The 18,662-nt window shown below is 49.3% G+C and overlaps 1 protein-coding gene across 4 annotated transcripts in view; it reads right to left on the bottom strand.

Moving 5' to 3' along the window:
• Positions 1 to 18,662, bottom strand: part of TTC7B (tetratricopeptide repeat domain 7B) — a 190,706-nt gene that overhangs the window by 165,738 nt on the left and 6,306 nt on the right. For all 4 annotated transcript variants that reach the window (XM_073610848.1, XM_073610849.1, XM_073610850.1 and 1 more), the window contains exon 3: positions 4,324 to 4,492. In XM_073610848.1, coding sequence (XP_073466949.1) covers positions 4,324 to 4,492 — 169 coding nt within the window. The remainder of the gene's footprint in view (positions 1 to 4,323; positions 4,493 to 18,662) is intronic.

Below are 18,662 nucleotides of genomic sequence, written 5' to 3'. Positions count from 1 at the left end.
TGCAGACTGCATTTTCCTTGAGCTTTTCTTGCACTAAAAGGTGCCAATAATGGCCAACAATAAATTCATATTATTTTAAATTGATGATATTAATTCAAAAGTTGAATATAAAACAATTATATATAAAAATATAAATATTTTTTAAAAACTTTCATTTTCGGTGTCGTTTCCCGGCTAAGGCCCCTTTCACACTTGTGCGACTTTTCCTGGACGTCAGAGTCGCATGACAAGTCGTACCCCTTGATTCCCAATGATAACCATTCATATCTGTGCAACTTCAAAGTAGTCCCTGTATAACTCTGACGCGAGTCTATAGACCTCAAGTTTACACAGACATTCCCTGAAGTCGCGGCGGTGTGAAAGGGGCCTCAGTGCATCCAGCATTTTCGGTTTTAGCACCAAAATATCCATTCGTTGCCCCTCTATATGTTACTTGAAAAAAAAATACTGGCTCCTAACTTTTTCAGCTGGCTCCTAGATTAAAAAAAATATATATGTGTCAAGCCCTTTTTCATCTTGTATGCATACATCGACTTGGACCGAGGGATGACACGACCATGTAAATCCTACATGTAAATACAAAGCTACAATGTACAGTCTGATCCCTGGGGGAGAGGAGACTGAGGAAATGCTTCCTCCTGCCTGCAGCAGACTGATATCATCTCATCTTAGGCACAGTCACTGACTGGAGCTCAAGCACGGCTTTAGAATGATACAAAGTGTTTTGAAAAATCATCCTGTTGTTGTATATTGTGAAAGATCAGAAATGAATCCACAAGGACCTGAAAATTTAGTGTAAGGATCAATCTGTAAAGGATTTTTCTATATACATCTATATATATATATATATATCTATCTATCTATATACATACATACATACATATATATACACACACACACACACACATATATACACACACCTACGGGAAATACTATTGAACACACTTCTATATAATTACTTTAAGTACCATGGAGTTCATGGTAATGACTATTCCTGGTAATATCACACACATTACTGACTTTCAGTGAATGACGCCTGATAATTGCCGCGCAGGGAGTGAGACTCTGTCAGTATGTTATGCTGCAGCTGGCGGTGAGCAGACAGCGATAAGTGCGCCGTTCTCCGCTCCGGGAAAACTGAACGTCAGTCTGTCTCCCAACACACGGCCATTTATTTACATCTGATACTTTCTCCATCTCACGCCGCCATGCGCTGCCCGTCCGTCTAAAAATAAAACTCATTAGTGACCCGGCACTCGGCTCGTTTAACACAACATTAAACTTAGAGGAGGGTTGGTGGCGGTCAGAAGGGTCTCCACTTACTGCGTGTGCATCACCCGAAAATACATAGAGCGGAGGTCAGAGGTCACTGTGTGCAAGATACTGTGACCCCTCCCCCCCCCCAATGATGTACTACTGAGTGTCAAACTCCAACAAGGCCTGACTTTCCCATCCTGTCTGAGAATATGAATATAAAACATACAAAAACTACACAGTATATATTTGCGATTCCATTGTTTCATCTCCACATTACACATACAGACTTAAAACATTGCCACCTGGCAGCTATCTGTATATTAAGCAGCACAGTCAGCACCCAGACTTAAAGTAGTTGTGAACATACAATCTTATAGACACTCTCTAATACAGTTATACTGTTTTCACTTTCAGAAATGATCTTTTTGTTTTTTGTTTTACAAGGGTTAAAAAGTTCTGTCATGTGACCATGTATCTCCTCTTCCTGATAGTGAGGGGGTTACAGGCAGACACACAGCAGGCTGCGATTGGGAGGGGGCGTGTGCCGATGGCAGGCTGCGATTGGGAGGGGGCGTGTGCCGATGGCAGGCTGCGATTGGGAGGGGGCGTGCGCCGATGGCAGGCTGCGATTGGGAGGGGGCGTGCGCCGATGGCAGGCTGCGATTGGGAGGGGGCGTGTGCCGATGGCAGGCTGCGATTGGGAGGGGGCGTGTGCCAGAGGCAGGCTGTGATTGGGAGGGGGTGTGTACCAGAGGCAGGCTGTGATTAGGAGGGGGTGTGTACCAGAGGCAGGCTGTGATTAGGAGGGGGTGTGTACCAGAGGCAGGCTGTGATTAGGAGGGGGTGTGTACCAGAGGCAGGCTGTGAATGGGAGGGGGTGTGTACCAGAGGCAGGCTGTGATTGGGAGGGGGTGTGTGCCAGAGGCAGGCTGCGATGGGGAGGGGAGGGGGCGTGTCCCGATGGCAGGCTGTGATTGGGAGGGGGCATGTGCCAGAGGCAGGCTGTGATTGGGAGGGCGAGTGTGCCGATGCCAGGCATTGATTGGGAGGGGGTGTGTGCCAGAGGCAGGCTGTGATTTGGAGGGGGTGTGTGCCGATGGCAGGCTGCGATTGGGAGGGGGCGTGTGCCGATGGCAGGCTGCGATTGGGAGGGGGCGTGTGCCGATGGCAGGCTGCGATTGGGAGGGAGCGTGCGCCGATGGCAGGCTGCGATTGGGAGGGAGCGTGCGCCGATGGCAGGCTGCGATTGGGAGGGGGCGTGCGCCGATGGCAGGCTGCGATTGGGAGGGGGTGTGTGCCAGAGGCAGGCTGTAATGGGGAGAGGGGGTGTGTGCCAGAGGCAGGCTGTGATTGGGAGGGGGTGTGTGCCAGAGGCAGGCTGTGATTAGGAGGGGGTGTGTACCAGAGGCAGGCTGTGATTAGGAGGGGGTGTGTACCAGAGGCAGGCTGTGAATGGGAGGGGGTGTGTGCCAGAGGCAGGCTGTGATTGGGAGGGGGTGTGTGCCAGAGGCAGGCTGTGATTGGGAGGGGGTGTGTGCCAGAGGCAGGCTGTGATTGGGAGGGGGTGTGTGCCAGAGGCAGGCTGTGATTAGGAGGGGGTGTGTGCCGATGGCAGGCTGCGATTGGGAGGGGGCGTGTGCCGATGGCAGGCTGCGATTGGGAGGGGGCGTGTGCCGATGGCAGGCTGCGATTGGGAGGGGGCGTGCGCCGATGGCAGGCTGCGATTGGGAGGGGGCGTGCGCCGATGGCAGGCTGCGATTGGGAGGGGGTGTGTGCCAGAGGCAGGCTGTAATGGGGAGAGGGGGTGTGTGCCAGAGGCAGGCTGTGATTGGGAGGGGGTGTGTGCCAGAGGCAGGCTGTGATTAGGAGGGGGTGTGTACCAGAGGCAGGCTGTGATTAGGAGGGGGTGTGTACCAGAGGCAGGCTGTGAATGGGAGGGGGTGTGTGCCAGAGGCAGGCTGTGATTGGGAGGGGGTGTGTGCCAGAGGCAGGCTGTGATTAGGAGGGGGTGTGTACCAGAGGCAGGCTGTGAATGGGAGGGGGTGTGTGCCAGAGGCAGGCTGTGATTGGGAGGGGGTGTGTGCCAGAGGCAGGCTGTGATTAGGAGGGGGTGTGTACCAGAGGCAGGCTGTGATGGGGAGGGGGTGTGTGCCAGAGGCAGGCTGTAATGGGGAGAGGGGGTGTGTGCCAGAGGCAGGCTGTGATTGGGAGGGCGAGTGTGCCGATGCCAGGCATTGATTGGGAGGGGGTGTGTGCCAGAGGCAGGCTGTGATTTGGAGGGGGTGTGTGCCGATGCCAGGCTGTGATTGGGAGGGGGTGTGTGCCGTGGCAGGCTGTGATTGGGAGGGGGTGTGTGCCGGTGGCAGGCTGTGATTGGGAGGGGGTGTGTGCCGGTGGCAGGCTGTGATTGGGAGGGGGTGTGTGCCGATGCCAGGCTGTGATTGGGATGGGGGGTGTGCCAGCGGCAGGCTGCGATTGGCCAGGGGTATGATGGCTGAACAAACTACCCCATACAGGCATGCCATGTGTCCTGTACCTCTGAATGCCCAGCCGAAGGATGAAAACTGACCACACTAACACAGATCAGCTTCTGTACTTTGTGTGGTCAGTTTACAACAAGGAAGAAAGGTGACTGGCAGGATCGCCCAGGTGCAAGTACATGTCTGTCTTCTCCCTACAATGATCTCCCTGCAATGCACAGAGACCCAGTGATGGCATCACTGAAAATAAAATAAAGGTATGTAATGAAAACAAGAGTTCTATAGAAATAAAAATGCACAGCAATAAATAAAATAAAGGGAGACATTATATTTACAATACAATTCAATACAAGAGGGTTCAGGGCTAAAAATCTATATATCCGTATACACACACACACTGCCTGCACATCTCAATTACTACAGCATGCGCATGCAATATATATTTGCACGTTGTCGGTCTACAAAACAAGTAAAGGTTTAGAATATAGAGACAAATCTCATAGTACAGAGAAGTGCTGCCCCCTGGTGGTCGGACCAATGTGGAACAAGGGAAGATTGTTCAGATATTCTCTAATGATCACAATACCTTTGGTAGAGAAAGCTTCAGCGATCATCCGCAGTTTGTAAGGAGGTGCGGCCACCAGCTCTATGTCTTCTAGCCCCACCCAGGCGTAGAGACGGAGAGCTTCCTTATAGTCGCCTTCCACATAGTTCAGCTTGGCCATGACCAGGTTGGCTTCCTGCATGAAGTCTGACTGTGGAGAGAGAGAGGAGGACATAGTGAGAAGATGAAAGTCTGACCATAAAGCTTCCTGATAGCTGTCAGTATATAAAATCATATCCACTGCAAGCGATTCTTCAGCACTCCTATAGAAACGTTGCATCCAAGTGCACTGAAATGCCTATTCCAGAACACAAGGAGATTAGAAGTTTTTTTTTCAATCATTTGAATCCTCCCACCGCCTCATTTTTTTATTTTATTTGTCTTAAACATAACATTAAATTTCTGCAGCCCGGTGACGTCATGTGTCCTTTGTCCCCCGGTACAGCCCTGGAGGTGGGGGTTCCCTATTGGAGCACATAACAATGCTCATGTATTTCAATCTGCCTTGCAATACTGCCAGTTCAGGCTGGTGTGGTGACAAACCTCCAAGGGGGCGTGTCCGTGACAGCCTGGGCTTACAGGAAGTGGGATGAATAATGCCGCCAATCATTTAAACTAGACATGTGCACTGCCAAAATATTTGTTTGTTTTCGTTTCATTCGTTTTTTTTCTTTTTTCATGTCGTTCGTTATGATCGAAATTTGTTATTTCTAATAAAGCCAAAAATTCAGAAATCCGAAAATAAGAACGAAAATCCAAAATAATAACTATTAAGGTATAGGTATTGGAATTTCCTTTCAAATTTGGCTGTTCGTGAACGTAACGAATACGAATTTATCCAAAATAACGAATGGAACGTAAATTAACCACTTCTATACCGGGCCTATTCTGGTACTCCTCTCCTACATGTAAAAATCATAATTTTTTTGCTAGAAAATTACTCAGAACCACCAAACATTATGTATATATGTATATATATATATATATATATATATATATATATATATATATATATAATTTTTTTAACAGAAACCCTAGGGAATAAAATGGCAGTCATTGCAACTTTTTATCTTGCACGGTATTTGCGCAACAATTTTGCAAACGTGTTTTTTTTTTTTTTTTTTACAGGTTACATGTTTAGAGTTACAGAGAAGGTCTAGTGCTACAATGGTTGCTTGCGCTCTAACGCACGCGGCGATACCTCACGTGTGGTTTGAACGGCGTTTACATATGTGGGCGGGGCTAAAGTGTGCTTTCGCTTCTGAGCGCGAGCGCTACCGGGGACAGGGGGCGTTTTAAATTCATTTTTTAACATTTTTTATCTTACTTTATTTTTTTTATTTTTCCTTTCTTTTACAACATTTTTTTTGATCACTTTTATTCCTATTACAAGCAATGTAAACATCCCTTGTAATAGGAATTATTCGTGACAGGTCCTCTTTATGGAGAAATGCGGGGTCAATAAGACTCTACATCTCTCCTCCAGGCTGGAAAGCAGGAGATCGGAAAAAAAAAAATCCACGATCCCATGCTTACCAGCCGCGATCGCGGCTTTGTTTACAACCGTAGCCCGGACGTGACGTCATAACGTCGCACCCGGGCCTCCGACGGTCATAGAGATGACTGGTGACCATCTGGATAACAAGGATATCTGAATGATGTCTATAGCTGCACCCATCATTCAGATATTTGACGCCCTTGGGCGGGAAGTGGTTAAACAGCAGAAGTGGCCAGCCAGCAGAGCGCCCCTTGCAGGTGGAAGTGCAGAATATATATATATTATATACACACACACACACACACACACACACACACACACATACACTGGAACCTTAAGGGCACCGGTGACACTTGGAACGGTTCGGAGCCGTTAGGAAATACTCAGAAACACTCGGTTCCCGAGCCTTTCCGAGTTCAGCTGAGCTGTCCCCGAGTATTTCCGAGGCTCTCCGGTGCCCCCCCCCACCTCTGGCCACATGCGGTATTGCATGCAATAGAAGTCAATGCAGAACGAATTATCTTCGTTTCTATTGACTTCTATAAGGACACTCGCTTTGATATGCAAGTGTTTTGGATTACAAGCATTCTCCTGGAATGAATTATGCTCGTAATCCAAGGTTCCACTTATATATATACCCTGTTTCCCCGAAAATAAGACCTAGCGTGATTGTCGGTGATGGCTGCAATATAAGCCCTACCCCCCCAAATAAGCCCTAGTTAAAGTCCTTGTAGGTCTTATTTTAAGGGTAGGGCTTGTTTTCGGGGAAACACGGTAGGGCTTATTTGGGGGGTAGTGCTTATATTGCAGCCATCACCGACAATCACGCTAGGTCTTATTTTCGGGGAAACAGGATATATATATATATATATATATATATATATATATATATATATATATATATATATATATATATATAGATATATACACACACACGCACACACACGCGCGCGATCCTGCACAGGAGAGCCGCCCTGTAGCACTCAGTTATGGGGTGGTCCTGAAGCTGTTAAAGAGAAGTAGCCAAAGCTACTTTTTTGCTTTAATAGGTGCAGGGGAATTTATCTCTTATCGTAAAGGGATGCCACCCTGGACTGTATATTCTATACAAGGGGTAAGCAACCTGGGGCCCTCCAGCTGTTGTGGAACTACATTTCCCATGAGGCATTGCAAGGCTGGCAGTTACAATTACTCCCAGAGGCATGTAGGACAACCTGGGGGCCCTCTGCAACAGCTGGAGGGCCCCCAGGTTGTCCAGCCCTGCTCTTTACCGTTTGCTGAACTTTGTGTACATATTGTTGCACGCAGCAGTTGCCATCTATTGTGCCTATTCTATGTACACCTCACAAGGTTTGCTGGCATTTCAGATGCGATTTAAGCATTTTGTAACTTTTTGCAATTTATGTGAAGTCTATGTTTTTTTATATCTGCTACATGCCATTAAATAAAAATAAAAATGGGGGAGCGGTCTTAAACCTCCTCTTCTCAGGTCCCCCGCTTGCACTCCTGGGCTCCTCCTCTTCTTTGTGTGCCACCATAGGAAGCTGCTCCCCTATGGGGGCACTAGCGTGGGCTTGTTCCAGAGCCGAGCTGCCTGTGTCTACAGGCACAGACAGACAGTGGGGCTTGGCCCGGTCTAATTGACAGCAGCAGTAGCCAATGGGGGTCCTGCTGCCTCAGCAAAGCCCGTGAGACTGGAAGTGAGGAGAGAGAAGTGCTACAGATGGGATCAGCGCTGGATCAAATGAGGGCACAGGTAAGTATAAGGCGGGTGGGTGAGGGGGGATACTGATATCTAAACATTTTTTACATTTATGCAAGAAATACATTAAAAAAGGTATAAACGTTTAGGCTTTATAACCACTTTAATATCATAATTAGACGGTCTGGGTTTGCAGAAGCCGAAGATGGAAAAAACACCATACATGACAAATTTTAATCCGCAGCACTCGCCTGACATCCGTCATTATTATTAATGGAGCCGGGTGCGCTGAGCTGGACCGGCAAGCTGATAGCCCTCCCATCTGTCTCCAGCCATTACAAAATTAAACAGCTGGCCTCCAACCAAATCACACACTCATTAGACTAATTGTACCGCACATTTCTATCTCTGCTGGGCGGCTAACCCTTTATACACCAACACCGGTGATATTACAGGGAAGCCGGGGATGTCTGTATAGAGGGGGGGGGGGAAATATAGAGGTCAAAGTCCAGGCTGACCTACTGCAAGCTAAAGTAGAACTGTGGTCATGAAAAAGAGAAAATGGAGGGGAGTGACCGGAAGTCGACCTGCATGGACGCTTGAGCTCCTCATGGCCCACGGCTCCACAGCCTTTTAAGGGGTACTTCTGCGCCCGTACATGGGTGGATCCAGGAGAACCCGCTCCTCCAAAGCACGGGGGATCATCCAAACCTCCTCCTGGATCTTCCACAACCTTACAGGGCTACTTTTTCGCCGCCTCCCATGCCGCCCGGCAGGACGGACAAGATGGCGCCAGGCTGCCTCCACTACAGCAAGCTTTTCAAGCTCCCTCTCATCCGCGGAGCACACCCGAGTCTGCATGGCTGGCGTCCAGGATGCAACCATCCCCGATGGACACAGTGAGTCACCCCCAGCACCCTGCGCCTCCCAGGCGGTGGCACCACTTGGGACACAGTCCGCTGCACTGGGCCTAACCCTTGCCTCGTACACACAGTGTACAGACACCTTCCCACGGCTGCTGCGCAACAGCTTCAGACCCCGGCCTGACCGCAGGGGGTCCCAGATATCCTCCTTAAGTGGACTTGGAGAACTTCCCACCCCTACCAGGCCCCACGCACACGCAGGACTCGGAGCTCTCACAGGCAGAGCCCCAGGGGAGACCCACACCATGCCAAGCCTACTCTGCTCCTGCCTCCCCCAAATCACAGAGACAAGGGAGGGGTGCAGACTTCACCGCTACCTATGCCCGGGCAGTCAGCTCTCTGGTCCCCACTCATACAGGGTACCCGACGATGGAGTGACCCATGGGACCCCCAAATGAGGCCCAAAACACAGGCCCAAACCACCGCTTTCCTGCGACCTTAATCGCCATCCTCTTCTCCTAACCTCTTGCCGCCACAGACGGCGGTGGACCCCCACCATCAGGCGCACCCCTCCTGGCAATCATATCTCCAAGCCATACCGACCAAAGAGGACTTTAAACAACTTACTGAATATGTTAAATCCACTTGTCGTGCAGAGATTCAAACACTTAACAGACAGAGTGGAGATGGCAGAGGAGGAAATACAAGAAACCCAAATTGGCAGTACATTGCACTCAACTACAAGGAGCAGACCATCGCATACTGCTGAGACATGCAGCGCCATGTTGAGGACCTGGAGAACCGGGGGCGCAGGAAAAATATCCGACTCAGGGGCCTGCCTGAATCGAAGACCCCAGAAGACCTGTAATTCACCCTGCAAACCCTATTCAAAGACCTTCTGGGAGAACCCCCCGACAAACACATTGAAATGGATAGAGCACACCGTGCCCTGCGCCCTAAAAGCCCTACCTCCAAACCCCGTGATGTCATTTGCAGAGTTCACTCTTACCCCCTGAAAGAAGATATCATGCGTAATGTCCGCTCTATCTGCAAAGTAGTCTTTGACAACGCACCAGTACAGCTATATCCGGACCTCTCTTGGATTACCCTGCAAAAGCACAGGCTCCTCCAACCCCTTCCTTCTCCTCTCGCTGCAGGAAGAAGACATCGACTACCACTGGGGATTCCCTTTCAGCCTCACAGCAAGACGACAAGGACAATCTGCCGTGCTACGCTATCCGGAAGACCTGGAAGCTTTCTGCAATGTTCTGGGGATTCCTGTCCCCCAACTCCAGGAATGGGACCTGGTGGCCACCCCACAGCCCCCGCCCACAGTATGGAAGACGGTCCCCCCCAGCTAAACGCTGCCATGGTCCGGACACCCAACTCCCCCCCCCGGTAAAGCTGCCAAACCGAAAAATGGCTGACTGAAACAGGGCCTACCCAACCGACACACCTGCCTATGGTCCGCACTTCCCACTGGTTGACACTCCTGGCCCACCCTACAGCTTTACACACAGCCCCCTTAGGCCCCTGTTTTGCCCTTGTTTAGCTCAATGGGCGTATCTCGATAGGGATTTAAAAGTGGTTACCCTTCCAATCACTAGACCGCCCTTGGTTTACCCCTAGAGTTCATTTGATATTTTATTGTTGACTTTTGATAACTATCACTGCGGTCCTCTGTGTCCCCCTGGCCTGTTTCCTACTTCTGTCCGGGAGGAAATAAAGGAACTTAGTTAGCCCTGTAAATCACGGGCTATACAGAGCTTATTAACAATGTTAACTTTGCCTACTGTATGTAGTATTGATCTACCTCTTTCTTCTCTCCCTGTCTGTTTTACTCTCTCTTTCTCCTCCACTGGCTCACCCTATGCTCCTAGCAACCATCCAGATCCTCTCCTGGAGATGCCGCACTCCCGGCCTCCGCACCACGTTATCCCACCAGCTGGACTAGATAAGTGCTTTGAAGTTTGCATATGTCCATCACCACGGCTAAGGTAATGTCATTAAATGTTCATGGCCTAAAGACTTCTGGCGCTTAGTGAGTTCAGGCAGTCGGGGGCAGATATCGTCCTGATTCAGGAGACCCACTTTAATAAGGGGGACTCCTTCACATTGGCTTCCAGACATTACCCTCAGGTCTATCAGGCGTTTAACCCCTGCAAAGGGGCCGGTGTAGCTATTCTTTTCAAACGTGGATCCCCGTTTACATGTTCTGAGTCTTTCATTGACCCGCAAGGACACTATATTATCCTGCGTGGACAATGGCAGGCACAGACAGTCACTTTTTGCACCCTCTATGTCCCAAATGTCCAGATTACATTTTCTAACTAAAGTGTTTGCACGCTTCTTTCGAACACCCAACAAATTCTTAATAGTAGGTGGGGAGTTTAACCTATCCCACTCCTCTGTGCTTGATCGCCACGTGGTGAACCCTAGGGATTTGGACACTCAAGCCTCTTTGTTAATAATGCCACGCTGCGCATCACCCGCGCTGCACAGATTCTCCCGATCTCCTGGTCGGACCATGCCCCCATCCTGCTGACGCTGGACTTAGGTGCCCCAAATCCCAAGCCATGTCAATGGCAGCTGAACACCTTACTCTTACAACTCCACTCCAAAACAGAATTAGAATCCACACAAACTCTACTTCACCGAGAACAACACCCATGACATCCATGACTTCCACTCTTTGGGAAGCCCATAAGGCAGTTCTCCGGGGGTCGCTGCATTGTGCTCGCTTCGGCCATGAAAAAAGACACAAGAGCCACCAAATCACAAGCTAAGAAGGAACTCAGGGCCCTGGAACTTCGACTACAAACCTCACCATCCCTACCCCTACTCAAAAAAATCATCCGTCTCCGTATGACTCTTAAAGATCTGGCACTAGGCCAAGTAGAAAAGGCCCTGACTAGATTAAAACAACTGTACTATGATAAGGGTAACAAAGAACACTCTCTATTAGCTCGGAAATTGCCTGAACGCTCTCACACGACTACCCCACATATAATTAAAAACAGAATGGGCCTCCTACTATCTCACCCCCAGGACATTTGTCCACTCCTTTGAGGAGTTCTACACCGCTCTAGACAACAAGCTCGAGATCCCTCATGACTCCCCTCCCCCCGAACTAACTGATCGCATGCACCACTATCTGGAACGTAGTTGAATCTCCGGGCTTCAGGCCTCGGACCTCCTTTCCCTCAACGCACCCATCACGGAAGAGGAACTTATGTCCACCATCAAAACCCTACCTACGCGTAAATCCCCCGGTCCAGACGGTCTCCCCTATGAGTATTATAAATTCTTTCTTCCCCTACTCCTGCCACATTTGTGTAAACTCTTTAACGCCTTCCTTCAGCAAACTCCCATTCCCTCAGACATGCAAAGATAATTCCTCACTTTGATACCAAAACCTGACAAGGACCCCTCTTTATGTGCTAACTATAGGCCTATAGCACTCAAACTCTGAACTGAAATTTTTTACCAAACTCCTCTCAATGCCCCTGAACGCGATATTAACCTGTTTAATACACAAAGAGCAGCTGGGCTTTGTTCCTCTCCATCAGGCAGGGGACAAGACGAGAAGGGTTATTGATCTAATAGATGTGGCAAACAGGGACGGCCTGGAGTCCTTAGTCCTTGGTCTGGATGCGGAAAAGGCATTTGTCTATTGTTTGTGTTGAACCCCTGGTGGCATCCATCTGCAGAAACCCAGACATTCAGGGTATTCCAATCAGAGGAAAGGAGTTTAAACTATCACTGTTCACGGATGATGTCAAACTTACCCTGACCCAACCTAGGATCTCCCTGCCCAACTCGCATGCTGAACTCGACACCTATAGGTCCCTCTCAGTATATAAAATAAATGCGACCAAATCGGAGGCACTCCCAATGAAATATCTAGGAGCTCATATCACCCCGACCTTTGTCACCTTGTACCAAGCGAACTTCCCACCCCTGTTTCACTCCATAAAAGATCTACTGCAAAAATGGAAGACCTACCATATATCACTTCTGGGGAGAGTGGCCTCAGTGAAGATGACCATTCTCCCTAAACTCCTGTATCTATTCTAGACACTGCCTATCCCTGTCCCTTATATACAACTAAGAAAGCTTTAAGCAGATTTGATATGATTTGTCTGGAACTACGGGAGGCACAGGATACCCCACTCGGTCTTGATGGCATCCTGCTCTGATGGGAGGCTAGCGTTTCCTGACCTGGTAAAATATTATCAAGCGAATCAACTGCACGCATTGACCTCCTGGTCCCCCCAACGATCTTATAATAAATGGACAGAGATTGAAAAGATATGGCTTGCGCCTATACACCCAAATAGTTTACTCTTGAATGCGAATGCAGAGGTGGATCCTGGTAGGCTTTTGGGGTCTATGTCTCAACTCAGATCGCTCTGGCGCAAAATTTCCCTTGCATATGAGCTCAGCTCAGAAAAGTCACCATTAACCTCTTTCCTCTGCAACCCCAAGATGCCTGCTGGTCTCACTCACCAGATGTCTTCATCCTAGGCATTGCGGAACTTATTCCACTTTGGCCACTTGGTAGACCCTAGATCACGTAAATTACTAACGTTCGCTGAACTCCAGGGAAAATAGGACTTTCCCCACCAGGTGTTTTATGGATATCTAAATATGCCACTATGCCCAATCTTTTGCCCCAAAACTCCCTTTTTCAGCGCCATCCCCTTCGAGAGCTTAATATTAGAGAGATCCGCACGCCAGGGTCTGATCTCCGACATATACCTGCTACTTAATTCCTACTCTATACCAAATCAGGGTAAAGATGCCTACATGCTCCGCTGGGAAAAGCTATTGGGAGAAGAAATCCCTGACATGGCAGGAGATCTGGTCCCAGGCGGCTAAAAACTCCTTCTGTGCGCTCTACAAAAGAGAATGCTTATAAAATTCTTTACTTTTGGTACCCGACACCGAACGTACTCCGCGCTATCTACCCCTCTAGCTCTGATCGGTGCTGGCGCTGCCAGGAGGACAAAGGTACCCTCTACCACATTTACTGGAGTTGCCCCAAGATAGTGCCCTTCTGGACGGGGACACAGCGCTTGTTGTCCTGCCTCTTTGGGGTACAGGTCCCCATGACGCCAAAATTTTTCCTACTTGGCGTATCACCATTAAAAATTGAAAAACCATCCAAGAAGCTACTTAGACTTATCGTGACAGCTGCACGATGCCTGGTTGCCCTCAACTGGAAGCGGTGCCCCCCACCCTCCCAAGAAGATCTGTACACCAGAATAAAAGATGTGGAGTGTAAAAAATGACAGCTAGATTACAGGATAGGTTGGAAATGCACGATAAGGTCAGGGAGGAGTGGCACCGGTGGGAGGACCCGCCCTAAGCCGATGGTTGAGCTACTACCTTACTTTCCCATCTTCTCTTTCTTCTTCAACTCTCTTTATCCCTCTCTTTTTTCTAGCTTTTCTTTTATGTTATCTTTCACACTCCTTAGACTCTCACATGGCAAACTTCAATTATTATCTAACAGTTCACTGTATGATTTAGCAATGATCCTGCACCAATTACTGCTACAATGTCTATACTGGCTATATTCCTGTTCTAGTAATGCCTGGAACTTACTGTGTTCTATGTTTTTTACCTGCTGAGATAACTAATAAAACTGTTAATTTGCAAAAAAAAAAAAAAAGAGAAAATGATGTGCTGCAGCACATAAAAAGGGCACAAAAACGTTTATTAATTTCCTCAAAGGATATAAATCCACTTTGTGGAAGTGCCTTAGCACCCCCAGATATTACCTTGTAAAAGTAGCAGTGACACCATCGCTGTGCTGTACATAGCCTGTGCAAACAGCAGAAGTGTGGGAGGGAGCCAACAGGCCCCACCCACTGCAGAAAACTACAGGAGGGGGCGGAAACCAGACCAGTCACTCTGCACAAGGAGAGTGAGCAGCAGTGATTGGTCTTTATTACAGGAAGCTCCTGCACAGAGGGAAAGTCTCACACTGGATTATCACTGGTAAAGCCTGGAGTGGGGACATCACCCATAGGCTCCCCATCTGTAGTCAGCGGTCCTCAATGGCTGACACAGGGGATCACTTGACAGTACTGGAGCTGTTGGCAGTCCCTACTTAACCCTGCAGTTGCCACTAGCTGACACAGGGGAATACGTGATGGAACCGGAGCTATCGTCAGTGGTCCCTCCTCTCCCCTGCAGTTGCCACTGGCTAACACAAGAGATCACGTGACGGGAAGGACTGAAGCGGCTGTCGGCACGCCCTCCCTCTCCCCTGCAGATGCCACTGGCTGACACAGTGAACCACATGATGGGACGGGAGCTGTTGTTGGCACGCCCTCCTCTCTCCTGCAGCTGCCACAGGGGATCACAACGTGGGACTGGAGCTGTTGTCGGAGATCCCTCCTCTCCCCTGCAGCTGCCACTGTCTGACAGGGGATTTCTTGACAGGACTGGAGCGGTTGTCGTTGGTCCTTCTCCCCTGCAGCTCTGCCACTGGCTGACACAGGGGATGCGGCGCACATCGGCAGGGATCTGTGATCGCTGTGTCTTTCGGACACAGGTGATCACAGATCGGCGTAAAGAGCCAATCACAGCTGATCACAGTGTAAACAGGATTTGCTGGTTATTGGCAATCCCCTCCCTGCGCTGACAGTGCATGAGGAGAGTTGATAAGCGGCAAATTCACACAGGGGACATCTACGCTGATAATCAGGGCACTGGTCATCAGTCTACTGATTAGTGCAGTCCCAACAGTGCCCATTACTGCTGACAATCAGTGCCCACCAGTGCTGCCACATCAGCACACATCAGTGAAGGAGAAAAATGACTAATTTACATCATTTTAACAGAAACTAAGAAAAAAAAAATTTTCTTCAAAATTTTCGTTCTTATTTCATTTGTTTAGCAAAAAATAAAAACCCCAGTGGTGACTAAGGGTCCTTTCACACTGAGGCGGTTTGCAGGCGCTATTGTGCTAATAATAGCGCCTGCAAACCGACCCGAAAGTGCCGCTGCTTTGATTCCAGTGTGAAAGCCCTCGGGGCGGTGCGCTGGCAGGACGGTAAAAAAAGTCCTGCTAGCAGCATCTTCGGAGCGGTGAAGGAGCGGAGTGTATACCGCTCCTTTACCGCTCCTGCCCATTGAAATCAATGGGACGGTGCGGCTATACCGCCGGCAAAGCGCCTCTGCAGGCGCTTTACGGTGGTTTTTAACCCTTTCTCGGCCGCTAGCGGGGGGTAAAACCGCCCCGCTAGAGGCCGCATACCGACGGTAAAGCGCCGCTTACAATAGCGGCGCTTTACCGCCGACGCCGCCCCCGCCCCCGCCCCAGTGTGAAAGGGGCCTAAAGATCAACAAAAGAAAGCTGAGTCTAAAAAAAATAAAAAAAAATAAAATAAAATAAAATTATAAAAATATCATATGGGTACAGTGTAGCATGACCACGCAATTGTCATTCAAAGTGCGACAGCGCTGAAAGCTGGCCTGGGCAGGAAGGGGGTGAAAGCGATCGGTAGGTAAGTGGTTAATTGAACAAGCTGAAGTTAGAAGCCGATTGGTTACCATGCACACAGCTGCACCCAATTTTAAGTGCTCCAGTTTTAGTAAATCTCCCCCATTCTGTCTGCTCACGGGTGACTATAATCCTCCCCTTCTTCTAATACAGTCATGTGACGGCGGGTGACGGTCTGCCGCTCTACGGTTGTGCTGACGAGGCATTATTCTGCACTATAGGAAATTAATCTTCCTAAGTGACGGCTGTCATTAGAAGGATCATTAGTCACTTTACCGGAGCCCATCTGAAGAATCTTCTCTCATCAGCAAAAAAAAAAAAAAGGAAGGGGGAGCTCTCCTGTTCCAGATCACTCAGAATATTACTAATGCAGATTACAGTGCAGCTCCGTCCCGTCCCGGCGCCTCCCGTGTGGCAGATTTACTGCTCCGCTCTCCTCTCCAAGACATTGTTTTTCTTTGTACGAAACAAAATCCAACTTTTTAGCCGCCGTTCGCAGTGGTGTAAACCTGTCAGGTGATTTGACAGTTCCAAATCGCATGACAAGTCGCGGGTCATTGCCGGCAATGGAACCGTTCATATCGCTGAGATTATGAAAAAGGTTCCTGCGCTACTTTTTACCGATTTCATTGCAACTTGCATAGTCTTCTGTTAAATGAAGTCGCAAGCGGCGGCGCAAATCACACTGATGTGCGGCTTTGAAATTGCGCTGAAGTAGCCGGACCGGTGTGAACCGGGGCTAAAGCTGAAGTTTTATCGGATCACGTTTTGCCTTCCCTGGTTCTTCCCTCCCCCATTACCAGCATGATAGTAATTTTTTCCTTTTTCATTACATAACTTCTTTTAGACTCTGTGACATCACCACCTTCCTTGACTCCTCCCTCATCAGCATGTTAATGAAATAAATAAATCTCTAATAATTTCATACCTTATTTTAGGCCTAGTGATGTCCTCACTTGGTCTCTATGCAATACAAGCAGATTGTGGCTGGTGGGAGGGGCCTGCAGGGTGCTGTACATACCCTGTTTCCCCGAAAATAAGACCTAGCGTGATTGTCAGTGATGGCTGCAATATAAGCCCTACCCCCCCAAATAAGCCCTACCCTGTTTCCCCAAAAATAAGCCCTACCCTGAAAATAAGACCTACAAGGACTTTAACTAGGGCTTATTTGGGGGGTAGGTCTTATATTGCAGCCATCACCGACAATCACGCTAGGTCTTATTTTCGGGGAAACAGGGTAGGTTCTGGAAAACATCACAGCCCCTCAGCCTCAGTACTCCGCTCAAGAGCCCTTAGTCCTGACGCAAGCAGTGGGCTGGCTCTTGGGAGGAGTTATGCAAATGCAAAATGGGTGCAAATCTCAAAATGCCCTCATGGGTGGAGGTCAGTCTGCAGGAGTGGGCATTACTGACCACTCTAGGAGACACCCACCCATGTCATGCTGGGCGTTCACGATGGAAAGAACAGAAATCCAATGAATAAAAAGGGGCGGGGCCAGGGACTGTCAGGCTGGGGAGGAAAGAGCTAGACAATGCTGGACATCCTCCAGCCAGGAAATGATGCAGGCTCCGACTTGCTGCAGCTTCTAATGCATATTGTGAGAAGCTCACAGTGTGCAGAGAAATGAGAGTAAGTAATTTCAGTCCAGAAGAGGAGCCGGTACAACGGTGGGTGAGATCTCTGCGCTGGGTGAGGCTGGGTTCACACTTGCTACGGCTGCAGGGCACAGCAGGGGGTCCGATGCGTCCCTGTTGACCGACTCAGGGGCGAATCGGGTCCAAATATCTGGCTGGATTTGCACCCGATTCGGAGCCAAGAGACACACAGTACCCCTATCCAAAGGGTCGCGGCCGCCCCGGAGACGTGTGAACCGGCTCCATTGAGAGACGGTCACACTCGCCTGTCATGCGAATTGGATACGGGGGAAACCCGTTTTACTTACCTGAGCCCCGAAAATGTCCTCAGCGGAGACACACTGTCCCTCTCTGCCCGGGGTCCTGGCTCTTGATTGGATAGATCGATAGCAGCACAGCCATTGCCTCCCGCTGCTGTCAATCAAATCCAAAGACGTGGGCGCCGGGGGGGGGGGAGAGGCCGGTATTCATATCTATGGACGCAAATGCTGGACTTGGAAGCACGCCCGCAAGGTAACCCCCCGGGAGAGCGCTTCTCCTAGGGGGTTATCTGATGTGGTGAGAAGCCGCGAGAGCCACCAGGGGACCCCAGAAGAGGAGGATCAGGGCCACTCTGTGCAAAAGGAGCTGCACAGTGGAGGTAAGTATGACATGTTTGTTATTTAAAAAAAATAAAAACACAAAGCCTTACAATCACTTTAACATCTAGGGGCAATCAAGGGGTTAAACGTGTGCCCAGCAAGTGTTTATGTGTGCTGCTTTTACTAAAGATCTTTGCTTCTTCTCCCTGCTTTGCAGGGAGGAGAAAGAGAGAGAGAGAGAGAGAGAGAGAGAGATTGTTCCCTCTGTACGGAGACCTGTGTTGAATGCCAACACTGAGCTCTGGTCTGTGATTGGACACAACCGATCAGCAGGTCCCGGCCGTGAATCATTGGCTGGGACCTGGTGACAAACTCCTGCTGTGTACAATGACAGCAGGTGTTGGTGGGGGTGTTGGTGGGGGTGTCCGTGCAAGCGTGCACCCTAAGCCCCGAAACAGGCAACGATGTACAAGTTTATGCCCCTCCCCCAGCGCTCTGTTGGCGCTGAAGATCTGTCTCTGAGTTAT

This window comes from Aquarana catesbeiana, linkage group LG13 (genome assembly GCF_042186555.1).
Source record: "Aquarana catesbeiana isolate 2022-GZ linkage group LG13, ASM4218655v1, whole genome shotgun sequence".
In the NCBI taxonomy this organism is placed as follows: Eukaryota; Metazoa; Chordata; class Amphibia; order Anura; family Ranidae; genus Aquarana; species Aquarana catesbeiana.
Note: the sequence above shows the minus strand (reverse complement) of the source record. Positions and strands in the feature narration are given on the sequence as shown.